Source organism: Moschus berezovskii, chromosome 3 (genome assembly GCF_049115385.1).
Source record: "Moschus berezovskii isolate FMDL1 chromosome 3, NW_MosBer_1.0, whole genome shotgun sequence".
Classification (NCBI taxonomy): Eukaryota; Metazoa; Chordata; class Mammalia; order Artiodactyla; family Moschidae; genus Moschus; species Moschus berezovskii.
In genome coordinates, this window is record NC_142462.1 from 25,430,040 (window position 1) to 25,446,476 (window position 16,437).

General features: G+C 35.7%; 1 protein-coding gene across 5 annotated transcripts in view; it reads left to right on the forward strand.

The window, feature by feature from the left end:
- The window catches only part of PHF14 (PHD finger protein 14), a 223,572-nt gene that overhangs the window by 40,866 nt on the left and 166,269 nt on the right, over positions 1-16,437 (forward strand). For all 5 annotated transcript variants that reach the window (XM_088833499.1, XM_055420498.2, XM_055420500.2 and 2 more), the window contains exons 5-7: positions 455-614; positions 6,752-6,863; positions 10,182-10,319. In XM_088833499.1, the coding sequence (XP_088689625.1) occupies positions 455-614; positions 6,752-6,863; positions 10,182-10,319 (410 nt within the window). The remainder of the gene's footprint in view (positions 1-454; positions 615-6,751; positions 6,864-10,181; positions 10,320-16,437) is intronic.

Here is a 16,437-nt window from a genome sequence, read left to right on the forward strand (position 1 = left end):
AACCCACTCCAGTGTTCTTGCCTGGAGAATTCCAGGGGCAGAGTAGCCTGGTGGGCTGCCATTTATGGGGTCACACAGAGTCGGACATGACTGAAGCGACTTAGCATCAGCAGCAGCAGTTCCTAGACTCAGTAGTTCTGATTTTTGTATAATGAAAACTTATATTTTAATGTATTTTTTGTAAAAAATTTTAAAAAACAGTAAAATTTTCCCCTTCTGCACTGCTTATCAGTAGACCTAAACTTGTCTTAACGAGTTATGTCATTGCATACACTATGGTAGGTGAAAACATATTTTTATTAAATGATTTCTGTTCTGTGTTTTGACTATAATATCATTCTTCTAAACCATTAATTTTTCAGAATTTTTCTCTACTTCCTTTCCCTTTTTCTTTTGTAACTTTATAAATGTGAGTTTAAAAAGTAAACTCTAATCATACTTTTTTGTTTTTTAGGTTGTTATGGAGTTGATGGAGAGAGTGACTCTATTATGAGTTCAGCTTCTGAAAACTCCACTGAACCTTGGTTTTGTGATGCCTGTAAATGTGGTGTTTCCCCTAGCTGTGAACTGTGTCCCAATCAGGATGGAATTTTCAAGGAGACAGATGCTGGAAGGTTGATGTCATAATTCTTTTGTGTTAATATACCTGCTTTATAATGCGTATGCTTCTGTTTTTGTATTTATGATTTTCTGAGCTAGACATTTTCATTTGGTTGCTTCTCTCTGTCTTTTTGACATAGAGTAAGTGGATAGGAGGCTACATATCGGGGCAAAGAGGAGAAAAGATCATTTATTGAGTATCTGCATTCGCCTTCGTAACCTGTGTTAATCTTAGGAATGGCCGTATGGTAAGAGAGATGGTAAAGTTGCCTATTTTATAGGTAGAAGCTGAGGCTCAGATCTTTAGATAGTTTTGAACAAGTTCGTAGTTAAATTTGAAATCAGATTTGTTTGAATTCAAGAGTATATTAGTAAATAGAACTTATGCAATGATTATAAAAGGGGATATTTAATTTAAAGAAGTACTAAGCTATAATAAACAGTAACCATAAAGATATAAAAGAACTCTGAAGAAAGAATACTGTAGAGCTGAGAGAGAGTTTCCAGGGAATGACAAACTTGGAAGGAAGACACCTTCCCAAGACTATGGTTCAGGTCTTGTTAGAGAAAGTATAGTTTGAGCCTACTGAATGGCAGAGAAGTTGGCTGGTTTGCCTGGGCCAGTACCTGGCCTGTAGTTCTTGGCAAGTGGGTAGCTGGGCAGTGGTTTCAAGCCAGGAGTGTGTGGTATCTAGGTTGAGAGGGCCACAGAAAAGTGATCTTCAGGCTGGGTCTGCAAGGTCACTGAGGGCAGAGCACTGGTGGGTGTCTTCTTCCCGTCCTGCGGAGAAGCCCCTTCCTCTTAGAGTGCCTTTTGCCACTCTGCTAAGACAGAGCTGAGGATTGTGTAGATGAGAAATGCTGATGGATTCTGTTCATTACTTCAAAGCAGATATTGAAGAGTGGATTTGAGCTGAGAGGCACTAAAATGATAACTGGGCCAGAGAACTATGTTCTTTTCACTATATTCACACTCATTTTTAGTGTCACATTTAGACAGTTGTCATTGTTACAGTGACATCTTTCTTGTTTTTCCCCAGGAGACTACCAGTTGGGATGGGTGACTAATATAAGATTAGTTCATAACCTTTTTTATATTATGAATCATAACTTACCCTTTTCCTCCATGTAAGAGGGGGTACTCAATTTTTTATTTTACCACAGATAGATATTTCAGTATTTTACTAAATGTTTAAAATTTTAATAAGAATAGTAAAATAACCTAGACAAATTATCACGATCATTTTCATATTTAAAATTTTGAAATGATAGGATGCATTGTATGCCAAAAAAATGTTTTGTTTTTTTTAAACTTAATAAATTTTATTTTAGTAAAGTAAAAGGTATTTTTCTCATTTTTACCTCAATTGGTGGGTAGGCCCTTGAGAAGTATTGCCACACAGTTGGGATAGCACAAAGTCTATCATGGAATCTTGGAGACTGTATATTGAGGCTATCTGACTACCCTGTATATTGATGTCTGGGAAAATGACCACAAATTTTACTTCTTGTCCCTCACTGCTTATCCTCAAAATAGACATGTAACACATTATTTGATATATTGAATTGACTCTGTGGTTTGTGTCATAGACAATAGCATTATTTTATGCCTGGACTCACTTTGACCTAGAATTAGGAAATTTACTACAACATTAAAAGTGTGTGCTTTCAAGTTAGACTGCCTATATTTGTATTCTGGTTTTTTCTTACTGTGATTTTAGGCAAGTGATTTAACCATTTTATACCTCAGTTTCCTAGCAGTTTTGAGAGGATTAAATGAGATGATCAAAGTGCTGCACTCAATATGCCAGCAAATTTGGAAAACTCAGCAGTGGCCATAGTACAGGAAAAGGTCAGTCTTCATTCCAATCCCAAAGAAAGGAAGTGCCAAAGAATGCTCAAACTACAGCACAGTTTCACTCATCTCACACGCTAGTAAAGTCATGCTCAAAATTCTCCAAGCCAGGCTTCAGCAATATGTGAACTGTGAATTTCCAGATTTTCAAGCTGGTTTTAACAAAGGCAGAGGAACCAGAGATCAAATTGCCAACACCCATGGGTTATCAGAAAAGCAAGAGAGTTCCAGAAAAACATGTATTTCTGCTTTACTGACTATATCAAAGCCTTTGATTGTGTGGATCACAACAAACTGTAGAAAATTCTTCAAGAGATGGGAATACCAGACCACCTGACTTGTCTCTTAAGAAATCTGTGTGCAGGTCAGGAAGCAATAGTTAAAACTGGACATGGAACAACAGACTAGTTCCAAATAGGGAAAGGAGTACGTCAAGGCTGTATATTGTCACCCTGCTTATTTAACTTCTATGCAGAGTACATCAGGAGGAACACTGGGTTGGATGAAGCACAAGCTGGAATCAAGATTGCTGGGAGAAATATCAATAACCTCAGATATGCAGATGACATCACCCTTATGGCAGAAAGTGAAGAATTAAAGAGTCTCTTGATGAAAGTGAGAGGAGAGTGAAAAAGCTGACTTAAAACTCAACATTCAGAAAACTAAGATCATGGCATCTGGTCCCATCACTTCATGGCAGATAGATGGGGAAACAGTGGAAACAGTGACAGACTTTATTTTTGGGGGGCTCCAAAATCACTGCAGATGGTGACTACAGCTATGAAATTAAAAGACGCTTGCTCACTGGAAGAAAAGTTATGATCAACTGGCATATTAAAAAGCGGAGACATTACCAACAAAGGTCTGTCTAGTCAAGGCTATAGTTTTTTCAGTAGTCATGTATGATTGTGAGAGTTGGACTGTAAAGAAAGCTGATCGCTGAAGAATGGATGCTTTTGAACTGTGGTGTTGGAGAAGACTCTTGAGAGTCCCTTGGACTGCAAGGAGATCCAACCAGTCCATTCTAAAGGAGATCAATTCTGGGTGTTCATTGGAAGGACTGATGCTGAAGCTGAAACTCCAATACTTTGTCCACCTGGTGCAAATAACTGACTCACGTGAAAAGACCCTGTAGCTGGAAAGATAGAAAGCAGAAGGAGAAGAGGACGACAGAGGATGAGATGGTCAGATGGCATTACTGACTCAGTAACATGAGTTTGAGCAAGCTCCGGGAGTTGGCGATGGACAGGGAAGCTTGGTGTGCTGCAGTCCATGGGGTCGCATGACTGAGCAACTGAACTGAACTGAAATGATTTCTGTAAACAGTGTAGTTTCTGAAACTTAAGTGTGTAATAAATATCTCCTTCGTTCCTCTGCTTCTGCTACTTCTAGTGCTAGTGTTTTTTTTTATTAGTGATATTATTCCATTTATTTAAGGTAATCTTAGAAAAGTAACTGCATAAATCCTTTCTTAATAACTTTTTGGTCCTGCAAGTTGAAATTTATGGTAATAAGTGGTTGTGAATAAGTATGGCAGCTTTGAGAAATACAGTTTCCTTTTAGGGAAGAGCATTTATTTTACCTTTTCTCTTGTCAATAATTTGAAATTTCTATTGAGAAACTATAAAGTAGCTCTCTTACCACACTAGTATGTAATATATACTAATACACAGTCCACAAACTAACTTGTAAAATTGTCTCTTAATGAAGAAAAGGGAGGCTTCTTTAACCATTCAGTTTTACTGAGATATATTTACATTGACTTCTGTGGATCTATCATATATGTAGACACCTCCCTTGTTGGTGCAGCCTGGAAAATTTTTTTATGCTTTTTGAACATTTTATTTGTGCTGATGCCCATACTTACCTGTAGAGTACTGTGGAAATTGATACGGTTTGAAGGATGTAATACTAGCTTGAATCAAAAGCAAAAAAACCACGAAGATTTGACAGGTATATAGTCCTCTAGCTTCAAATGGAAAACAGATGAAAAGAAAGAACTACGTATGGAAATAATGAAAAAAGTTTTGAAATTTTCTTCTATTACATAGGCCATTTCGACTGTTTTCCCTTCTGTGTCTGATGGGAGCTACATATACTACAATAGAAAATAATGCAATTTAATGTGAAAAGACCATCAGTACATTCTTATCATTAAATTTTAAATTTTTTTTCTTAAAGGGAGTGTTTTATCCTGCCTTAGTGGTATGATAAACCTGAATATGGGAAATATTACACATACTTTAATATAATAGCATATCTCATCTTATGCTGCAAGCATTTCACATACTTCTTTGTCACTTCCCCACTGCCTGCCTGGTGCTCTGTTCTTCAGTTCAGTTCAGTCGCTCAGTAACTAATTATTGAATGAATAAATGCAGGGATCAAAATAACTCCTGAAGTGAGTTTTTTAATGTGTTATAAAGACACCGCAAGTACAAAGCATTTCAAAATCAAGTTTGATCGATGAATATAGTTCTTATTTGAAATGAGTTTTTGAGAAGTATTTTCCTACTTAGTTTGCTTTATTAAAATCTGTAAATTTAAAAGAATATATTAGTAGCTTCTATGCTAGAATGACAATTCTGACTCTGTGTTTTGGTGGTCTTATGGGATGCTTCTTTTCTGTTCTCCTTCCTAATCAACATCTGCCTTCATAGCTCCAAGCAAAATGAATGATAAAGTAACAAGGAAGTTTATTCCTTTTTGATTTCTCAATTTGTCTTAATTACAAGGTTCTAAAGTACATGCAGTTAAACAAATGAACAAAAATCTATATACAACCCATACTAAAAAGGACCAAAATTATCTCAGCTGTTTGGTATGTATTTTAATAAAGACTCAAGTTGGCATCTTCACAAGTATGGTTGGGGAAAATGATACACTTTTGTGCCAGTCACACTGAAATGGCAGTTTCAATCTGTAGTACTTGTGTGACTAGTTCTAAAAGATTTTAAGAAGGTCAATATGAAGCAAGCAGCCAGCTGTTGGGTTTATCAAAGATAAACTCCTACAGAGTACAGCAGCATTTAATACATCAGTGGAGCATGAAAAAACTGCTCAAATTAAATTGAGAAAGCAGCTGCTCGTTGAAGATGTGTATCTTTATATTGAACTTCACAGGATGCGTTTGGGAAGTTGGATTAAAGGATTTTATCAAGAAAATCTTCAAAACTTTGAATTTTCTTCCCAATAAAAAAGGATAAATTTTAAAGATTTGTAACTATTTTCCCCAGTACCTCTATAAAATTATTCTTAGTCTTATTTCTTTAAGACTCATAGTGCATCACAAGATAGAACCATGTAGCAATTGTAGCCTCTCAAACTATGATAAAGCAAAATTTGTTAATATTTTCACAAGGTTAAGAGATATTTCCCATCTCATTTTTACCCTCTTTCTTGCAGAGATGAGGGAGATATGTTTACATTTCAAAATCTAGTGGTCCTGTATTTTGTATGGTTGTAAGCAAACAGAAAGGGTTCCTAATATATTTTATAGAGGTTCAGAACAGTTTTTAAAAAATGTAATTAGAATCAGCTCCTACTTTTTTTTTAGTACACTGAAACTCTGAACATTTTGTTGTTGTTGTTGTTTAGTGTTGTAACATCGTCCAGACTTTAAAAATTATTTATTTGTGGGGCACATACATAGTACATAGGTTGTATGGTGAACAGATGAGCTGAATGAACTGTGACTTCCTTATATTATCACAAGTGTTCTGTCCAGTCTCCTTTCAATCAGTTTCAACCTAGGAAGAAAGAAAGTTAAGATGCACACCAAGAATTTTTTTTTTAAATATGTCATTAAGGATTATCTAATAGCTTTTAGAAAAAAGTAGCAGGAAAGATCAATGTTATATAGTTTATTCAGAGTAACTTCACAGTTCTTAAATTAGGATCCTTAATTCTCAGAGTGCTTAAAATAATGTGAATACTTTTCCATGCATATGAAAATGTTTTGTTTCATTTGAATAGTGGTTTTGTGCAAATATTTAAGAATAACAGATAAGTGCAAAGTGCGGTGAATTTTAAGTGAATGGCAATTATAGTTGTTAACTCTCAGCTTTGGCTAAGCTGCTGGAAAAGTAGCACTTATTGCAGTCCCCTTTTCTGTAACTAAATGATATAATTATCTAAGTGTTTAATATTCTGTAGTTGTATGTCTGAGTTTTTGAGACCTGGCCATAAAATTCTTGCAGTAGTTATTTGATATGGCACATATATTTTATGTTTATTTTCCATGTGGGCATTTTATCAGAAGGTTTGATAACAAAGTCAGATCTTTTCTCTTTATAGATGGGTTCACATCGTTTGTGCCCTATACGTTCCTGGTGTAGCCTTTGGAGATATTGACAAATTACGACCAGTAACACTAACAGAAATGAACTATTCCAAATATGGTGCCAAGGTGAGACAAACTGTTTTTGGTTGTCTAAGAGAAAGTTTTACTTGTTAGTTTACATGGCTTTTTGCTAATATCATTATTAACTACAGAAATGCTTATTACTAATTATGCTATTGCTTGTGTGCATTCTTAATTGCTCTGTTGTATCTGACTGTTTGTAATCTGTGTGGGTGTAGCTTTCAAGTTTCTCTGTCCATGGAATTTTCCAGGAAAGAATACTGAAATGAGTTGCCATTTCCTTCTCCATGGGATCTTCCCGACCCAGAGATACAGCCTAGGGTCTCCTGAACTATAGGTGGATTCTTTACTGTCTGAGCCACCAGGAAAGCCCAATTATGCTATTGTAAAGTACTGAATCATTTATAATTGACAGTAATTTTCCCAGAAAGCCAGTAATATATAAATTCTTCCATGTGTTTGTAATTTAGTTTAACCTGTGTGGAAAAATGATAGTTGATATCACTGTTGTTTCCTTGGCATTTGGCATACTGTTTAGTGTATAATGAATTCTCAGATTAAATCTTTATTGTTAACCAGTTGGACCAAATACGAGCTTAATTTCTAACTTTACTTTTGAAGTGAAATTTATGAAATTATGAAAAGAGTACAAGAAAAGCCCATTATCTTACTCAGATTTCAAGGACTGATTTTATGACTACATAACCTGCCCTAGCAAATGAGTCTCCATAGATTATAAATTGGTTTTTTACTATGACTTTTAGATTATGAGTGATAAGATAACACACTTATTAATTTAAACTTACGTGTATAATTACTGCACACATCTTTAGAATGCTAGAACTAGGTAGGCACTGACATATTCTCTTTCCGTTACTGTCTGTTGGGCATTTGGGAAGGGAGTCTCTTGAAAAGCATTAGTAACCTTTAAATTAAAGGTAAGGTAAAAAACATATATTGTTGGAAAATTCTGATTTTAAACTTTGATAGTTTCTGCTATTATATCCAGAATATCCTCCTTGGACTCTAACAATCACTCCAGTAATCTTTTGCCTTGGTTTTGGTAATTGCAGCTTCCCTCTCCAGAATTAGCTAAAGCTTCTAAGCCCTAGTATTGAATTTACTTTCCTCAGGTACCTGTACACAGTCTCGTTGTTTCTCTAATATCTTTATAGTAAATAAATACTAATTTGTCTACATTTTCTAGTTGAGTAGAAGCAATACAGATTACCTAGTCTACCACTTTTGGAAATGGAAGTACCTACTTTTTGATAGCAGCTTCCATCGAGCCTAAAAGGGACTGACTTCCATCATTTTCAATAGGCATATGTTGTTACCATAAATATAAATCTCAAAGCAATTAAAAAAAAACCAGTAAGCAGATACTGCTTCATAAAACTGAGGCTAGCAGTGACCTCTGGATTAAAAACGAGTCATTAAATATGTAGTTATCACCTGATTTTTTTTCATTACACCTGCTTTTGTGTTGAAGTATTACTAGGAAAAGGAGTAACAAAATCATGTACTGTCTAGCTCATCTGCAAAATCAAATCCAGTGTTGTGAGTTTTATCTTAGACAGCTCTCTAGACCACATTGTCTATCCATTTCCTAATTCTGATTACTTTCTTCCCTGTGTTCTCAGTTGCTTCGTTCCCTAGCATTGTAAATGATTCAAGCAATTGAGGAAGATTCTGTTTTCTTTGTGAGGTTGTTCTATAGTCTTTTAAGACTTCAGTGTCAGACATTTTTTCTTTGTGTTCTCTCAGAAGTCCCTTGCCCAATTTCATCATATTACATTAAATTACTCATTTAATGTAATTTTATTACGTTAAATTACATTAAATTGTTATCCTGAACCAATTGGATTCTGTTCATGGTATTGACATCCTTTAAATAATTTCTCCCCTTCTCCATCCCCCTCTACTCTCTTTCTCTTTAACAGTTTTTTTGTTTAATGTTTATATTACTACTTGCTGATATTTTATACCATATATATACTACTGTTAATGGGAAAGACCTTTAACTAGGCAGTAGAAAGTCAGGAGTTGGCAGTGTTTTCACACCTGTGCCCAGAACACAGTTCTTGGATAACAGTGCTAATATATCAGTTTGGTACTGTCTACCAAGTAGGTACTAACTGTTACAGTATTACAATGATGTTTTTAGCATCTATTGAAAGTTTCTCATTTTTCTTTTTAAATGTTTCCCTCATATTTAATTTATATAAAATGCATTTACTAAGCAGTTCTTCTTTAACTGTCTACTGACTGCTGCTGCTGCTTCTAAGTCACTTCAGTCGTGTCTGACTCTGTGTGACCCCATAGACGGCAGCCCACCAGGCTCCCCCGTCCCTGGGATTCTCCAGGCAAGAACACTGAAGTGGGTTGCCATTTCCTTCTCCAGTGTGTGAAAGTGAAAAGTGAAAGTGAAGTCGCTCAGTCATGTCTGACTCGTAGTGACCCCATGGACTGCAGCCTACCAGGCTCCTCCATCCATGGGATTTTCTAGGCAAGAGTACTGGAGTGGCTTGCCATTGCCTCCTCAGTCTTTCATAATTTAGCAAGTTATTTTGTGAAGGTTCATATTTATAGAGTATATTTTGATAGTAGGTTTTTATTCTTTTCTTCCTTTCTATGGTTTAGTTAAAAGTCAGGGTGCTGGCATTTGGGGTAATTTCAACAGCTTATTCCTTTAGTTTTGTAGTTTTTCCTTTTATATACAGGAAGAATATAAATAATTGGTTACATTGTGTATTATTTAATTTCACAAAATTATTTACTTAAGATTGCTTCTGCTTCTCTTAAATATATTTTAAAAATGCGTTATTTCTTTGATTTCAATGTCTAGATCTTTTGGTGAATTTCTCTGGCTTCTTATTTGTTTAATTTTTTCAAATAGAATATTATTGTTGAAATAAGTGTAGTTTAATGGTTAAGAGCATGGTCTTTAAGATTATCTGGTTAAAGACTGCATTTACCTCAGTTTTCTCACGTGTAAGATGAGAATGACTGTAGTACTTCTTTCACATTTTATTATGAAATAGTGTCAAATAACACTATATATAAATAATTATATATATTAATTCATGTAAAGTGCTTAGAATAGTGCTTAGTGCATGGAAAGCCTTCAACTACTTATTGTTATAATCATTATTATATAAGTGGAATTTTGGTTTTGTAGAACTATATAGAGAATTACTTTTCTTCTTATAAATATTTGGCTTACCTACAGTTTTTGTTTATATTGATATACTATTGGTACTATTGGTTCACTCTTTGTATTTTGTAGAAGCTTTGTATGAGAATGCAGTTTCTGTTCTGGGAATGTTTTCCCTCTGAGACTTTTCCTATTGTTCCATGTAGGAGTGTAGCTTCTGTGAAGATCCTCGTTTTGCTCGAACTGGCGTTTGCATTAGCTGTGATGCAGGGATGTGCAGAGCCTATTTCCATGTGACCTGTGCTCAAAAGGAAGGTCTGCTTTCAGAGGCAGCAGCGGAAGAGGTAGGTTTATTTAAATCCATGGTTGGTGAATGTGTTCATAAGACTTATCATGACTCCATTATATTCTCCAACAGGTGTGCATTTTAAAATAAATTTGTGAGTTTATTCTTTAAGTGTTTGTCTAGATCACTGGTCTAAAACTTTGAGTAAACAGTATATGTGAATTTTTTCAATCTTAAAGCTAGCCATACATTTGGAAAACATGTTAAAATTTTATAATGAAATCTGACAGATAAAATGAAACATAATTCAAGGTGTTTTAAAGCATTATAATGTCTGCACATCTTGTATAAAAATCTAAAATTATATTTTAGTAATAACCTTGCTCTTTTTCTCTTTAAATAAAATCATTACCCTGTCTTCAGTACCTGCATTTCTATTTCTTTACAATTATTTTTAATTCTAAAAATTTCCTACTAGAAATTTAAGCAATCAGTCGTTTTCATAGTACGTTTTGGGACTCTTCAATATTCTCTCAAGGTCTGTGAGGTTAAAACTGTCTTCATAACAGTATGAAAATAATACGTACTGTTTTTGCTCTTGAATTTCTCACGTGTAATAGTGGAGATTTCCAGAGATCATATAGCATATAACAATATAAGCATTTGAATGTCGAAGCAGTTTTGAAAATCCAGCTGTCTTCCTTTAATCTAGATATTAAGAGACTTGCAAAAATGTAAAACAGTGTCACTCTTCTCACTAACAATTTTTCTGTATGTAAATCTTAGTATTTTTCATTAAATTGTTATTTTTATTAACATAAAATAAAAGTAAGTGGGCTTATTGTTATTTTAAAATAAATGAATATTTAAAAAATGTCTCAATTTTAAATTCTAATATGGTAACTGTAACTCACATAAACTCTTTGCAAGTCTTCAAAATCTTTTACTACTATAAGGAATCCTGAGACCAAGTTTTGTTTTGTTTAAGCTTTTTATATAAGTAGGTAATTGAGTGTTCTGTAATTCTTACTTTATGTTTGGAATAGATTTATGGTACTATCTAAGCCTCTGTTGTTATGCTACTTTATTGGGTGAATTTTCAGTGTCATGTAAAAATATATTTTTTATGTTGGGCTTTCATCTTATTCCATTTTATTTCATAGGCAAGAAACAAGTAAAAATGATAATCTCACGAAGAAAATTTTTTGAGCCAATTTTAAGGGACATATTTTACCAATGAATGGATCTTATTGAGATTATATTTTGGGCACATGTGTCTGTTTTTGTGCCAGTCTCTGATTATGATCAGTTGTATTTTGATTAATTGAAGAGGAATACTAAAGGGACCTTTAGCATTTTCACAGCTATTTGGTAGACCTATACATTGGAGCAGTTGTATAATGGAGTCATGTAGATTACTCACTGGTCATAGCAAACACCCTCCTCCAATGACAGACTCTACACATGGACATCATCAAATGGCCAGAACCAAAATCAGATTGATTATATTCTTTGTAACCAAAGATGGAGAAGCTCTATACAGTCACCAAAAACAAGCCTGGGAGCTGACAGTGGCTCAGAACATGAACTCCTTATTGCAAAATTCAGACTTCAGTTGAACAAAGTAGGGAAAACCACTAGGCCATTCAGATATGACCTTTAGGTCAAATCCCTTACGATTATACAGTGAAAGTGGCAAATAGATTCAGTGGATTAGATATGATAGTCAGATCTAATCTGGAAAGCTATGGACGAAGAATCATGACATTGTACAGGAGGCAGTGATCAAAACTATCCTCAAGAAAGAGAAATGAAGAAAGGCAAAATGGTTGTCTGAGGAGGCCTTACAAATACCTGAGAAGAGAGAGAAGCAAAAGGCAGGGAGAAAAGGAAAGATACACCCATCTGAATGAAGAGTTGCAAAGAATAGCAAGGAGAGATAAGAAAGCCTTCCTCAGTGATCAATGCAAAGAAATGGAGGAAAACAATAGAATGGGAAAGACTAGAGATCTCTTCAAGAAAATTAGAGATACCAAGGGAACATTTCATGCAAAGATGGGTACAATAAAGGACAGAAATGGTATGGACCTAGCAGTACTAAAAGACAGAGGTGGCAAGAATACACAGAAGAAGTATACAAAAAAGATCTTCATGGCCCAATAACTACAATGGTGTGATCACTCACCTAGAACCAGACACCTTGGAGTGTGAAGACAAGTGGGCCTTAGGAAGCATCACTATGAACAAAGCTAGTAGAGGTGATGGAATTGAGCTCTTTCAAATTCTTAAAGATGATGGTGTGAAAGTGCTGCACTCAATATGCCAGCAAATTTAGAAAACTCAGCATTTGCCACGGGACTGGAAAAGGTCAGTTTTCATTCCAGTCCCAAAGAAGGGCAATGCCACAGAATCTTCAAACCAGTACACAATTGCACTCATTTCACATGCTAGTAAAGGAAATTCTCAGAATTCTCCAAGTCAAGCTTCAGCAGTATTTGAACTGAGAACTTCCAGATGTTTAAGCTGGATTTAGAAAAGGCAGAGGAACCAGAAATCCAATTGCCAACATCTGTTGGATCATAGAAAAAACAAGAGAATTCCAGAAAAGCATATACTTCTGATTCATTGACTACCTTAAAGCCTTTGACTGTGTGGAAAATACTTCAAGAGGTGGGAAAACCAGACCACCTTACCTGCGTCCTTCAAAACCTGTATGCAGGTCAAGAAGCAACAGTTAGAATCGGACATGGAACAACAGACTGGTTGAAAATTGGGACAGGAGTACGTCAAACCTGTATAGTGTCACCCTGCTTATTTAACTTATATGCAGAATACATCATGCAAAATGCCGGACTAGCTGAAGCACAAGCTGGAATCAAGATTGCCGTGAGAAATATCAATAACCTCAGATATGCAGATTATATCACCCTTATGGCAGAAAGTGAAGAGGAACTAAAGAACCTCTTGATGAAAGTGAAAGAGGAGAGTGAAAAAGCTGCCTGAAACTCAACATTTAAAAAAGTAAGATCATGGCATCCCGTTCCATCACTTTAGGACGAATAGTTGGGGAAATAGTGGAAACAGTGACAGACTTTATTTTCTTTGTCTCCAAAATCACTGCAATGGTGACTGCAGCCATGAAATTAAAAGACACCTGCTTCTTGGAAGAAAAGCTATGACCAACCTAGACAGCTTATTAAAAATCAAAGACATTACTTTGCCAACAAGGCAAAGCTATGGTTTTTCAAGTGGTCATGTATGGATTTGAGAGTGGACCATAAAGAAAGGTGGGCACCGAAGAATTGATGCTTTTGAACTGTGGTGCTGAAGACTCTTGAGAGTCCCTTGGACTGCACGGAGATCAAACCAGTCAATTCTAAAGGAAATCAGTCCTAAATATTCATTGGAAGGACTGATGCTAAAGCTGAAGCTCCAATACTTTGGCCACCAGATGTGAAGAGCCCACTCATTAGAAAAGACTCTGATTCTGGGAAAGATCAAAGGCAGGAAGAGAAGGGAATGACAGAAGACGAAATGGATGGTTGGCATCACTGACTCAATGGACATGAATTTGAGCAAGCTCTGGGACATGGTGGAGGCCAGGGAAGCCTGGCATGTTGCAGTGCATGGGGTCACAAAGAGTTGGACATGAATGAGTGACTGAACAACAACAGATTACTCAAGATGGTGGCAGAAATCCAGAAAGATGAAGTAAGACTCAGCAGATCAAATACATCTCAGTGAATAATCTGAATCAAGGTTTCTGTAGGTTAAGATTAGGACTTCTGGAAACTTTGAACTTTGTAGCCAGGATGTTTTTTTTGTAGCCGTTTCTTTTAGAACGTGTTGAGAGGACTTTGCCTTTTATACTGTGGTAGTTCAGGTCTCTTTGTGTAGTGCCATCCATCATTATTTTTGGTAGACAGCAGCCATTTAATTAATGAAAATGTGTGAAGCAGCCATGTATGGGACAGGGGGTATCATGGGGTCCATAGTGATTTAAAGATTGCATCTCCACATCTAAAGGCATTCAAATTAAACAAAACGCAGTATTACACTGAATAAATAGTTTACAGTTTGTGGTCTGAATATATATCTGTGAGCTAATCTGGGGAAATTTACAGGGAAAGTTAGATAAATCACGATGTGGAGATTGGGCCTGAGGTTTTTTCCTTGCCTTGCTCCCTCCTTTGATTGATTAGGTAGGAATTCTGGATTTTGGAATAATGAAGTGTGATTTTTCTCTCCCCATCTTGTTAAATGAACTCTTTTTGGGGAACTGATTTAAAGCATCTTTGCATGTATTTGTGGTTTCTTCTTGTAAACAGTTATATAATTGAAAAATCATAAAGAATTTTGAATGTGCTGTGTGCTCAGTCGTGTCTGACTCTTTGTGACCCCATGGACTGTAGCCCACCAGGCTCCTCTGTCCGTGGGATTCTCCAGACAAGAATACTGTAGTGGGTTGCCATTTCCTTCTCCAGCCTAGTACTGTTAGCACTAGAATTTTGAATAGGGTTTTAAAATACATGACTTGGCTTGAATCAATATCAATGAAGTTTGCTCCTGTCAATAAACATCTTGTTAAAATGAGCTTCTTGGCTGCTTCTCCTGGTTGTACTTCTGTAGATTAAGATTTGTGTAATGCATATTTGATGAAAAAATAAATTTTAAATCAAAATAGATCTGCTGTTTGTGGGTATGCCTTGTCTTCTGTTTCAGTTTTATGACATTAGAGAAAGCACTTTTTTTTGTCTTTTTTAAAGACTGTTTTATTAAGTTGTGTTTCTTACTTCTTAATGGCTGATTTATATAGGCAGTCAAAGAAAGGTTGAAAAAGAAAGTACTTTGGTTTCATCCAGTGACATCATACACCCTAGCATACTTTTTACATCTTTTTATAGCCTTTTGCCATAGTACTTTATCCTGTTAGTGAGATGTGTTCTGTTGCTTTTGACCCATTTTGTGAAAATTCTAGATTATTTAGAATATTTTGCCATATTATGGAGAAGGCAATGGCACCCCACTCCAGTACTCTTGCCTGGAAAATGCAATGGACGGAGGAGCCTGGTAGGCTACAGTCGATGGGGTCGCACAGAGTCAGACATGACTGAAGTGACTTAGCAGTAGCAGCAGCCATATTATGGCCCTGGTGGCTCAGACGGTAAAGCATCTGCCTACAATGCAGGATACCCAGGTTTGATCCCTGGGTCAGGAAGATCCCCTGGAGAAGGAAATGGCAACCCACTCCAGTATTCTTGCCTGGAAAATCCCATGGATGGAGGAGCCTGGTAGGCTACAGTCCATGTGGTCGCAAAGAGTCAGACACGACTGAGCGACTTCACTTCTTGACAAAATATATCTTATTGTTAAAACCAAACAACAAAACAGGCCCAGTTATGCTGATTGCAACTTACGTTTCACATCATATAGTTAGTTTTAAGATTCCTTATCTTTCACTTAAACCATATGGTAGTTTCTTCTATGATAAAGTATGATTTTGGTACTGTAAACATTGTTATAATCTGTTACCATGTAAAAAAATCTCTTTGAAATAATGTGAAATTAGGTATCATATATTTTTCCTACAACCTTTCATTTAATGGATTGCAATCATTCATGGATTAAATTTCAAAGGCTCAAATTAGATATTTGGCACTGAACTGATGCCTTAATATTCCTTGAAGAACCAGGATTGGTAAGAATGGCTCTTGTTGGATCAAAACATTTTTAAATGAATTAATAAAGACTTTACATCCGTTAAAAGTAGATATTTTGTATGAGATCTTCAGTAATGTGTTTATATGGCTGTTTTAGGCATTATTTTAAAAATTATTCTGGATGAATTCTGACAGTTACTCAGATCACTTTCTCTCACACTCCATATCTAATTCATTAGCATATCCTGTCTTCAAAATATATCTAGTACATGTTCAATGTTGTCTTGCTAAGTTCATTGCTCTGCCCTAGTCCAGGTCTTCTTTTGTCGCCTGGATTAATATAATAACCTCCCAGCTCTTTCTAGCCTTGTCTTGCTAGAGCAGAGGGTGGCAATTTTTTCTTTTTACTGTGAAGAGCCAGATAGTAAATATTTTAGGCTTTGTGGGCCTATGGCTTGTGTGTAACTATTTAACTTTGCCACTGATTATGAAAAATCCATAGACAATATATAAACA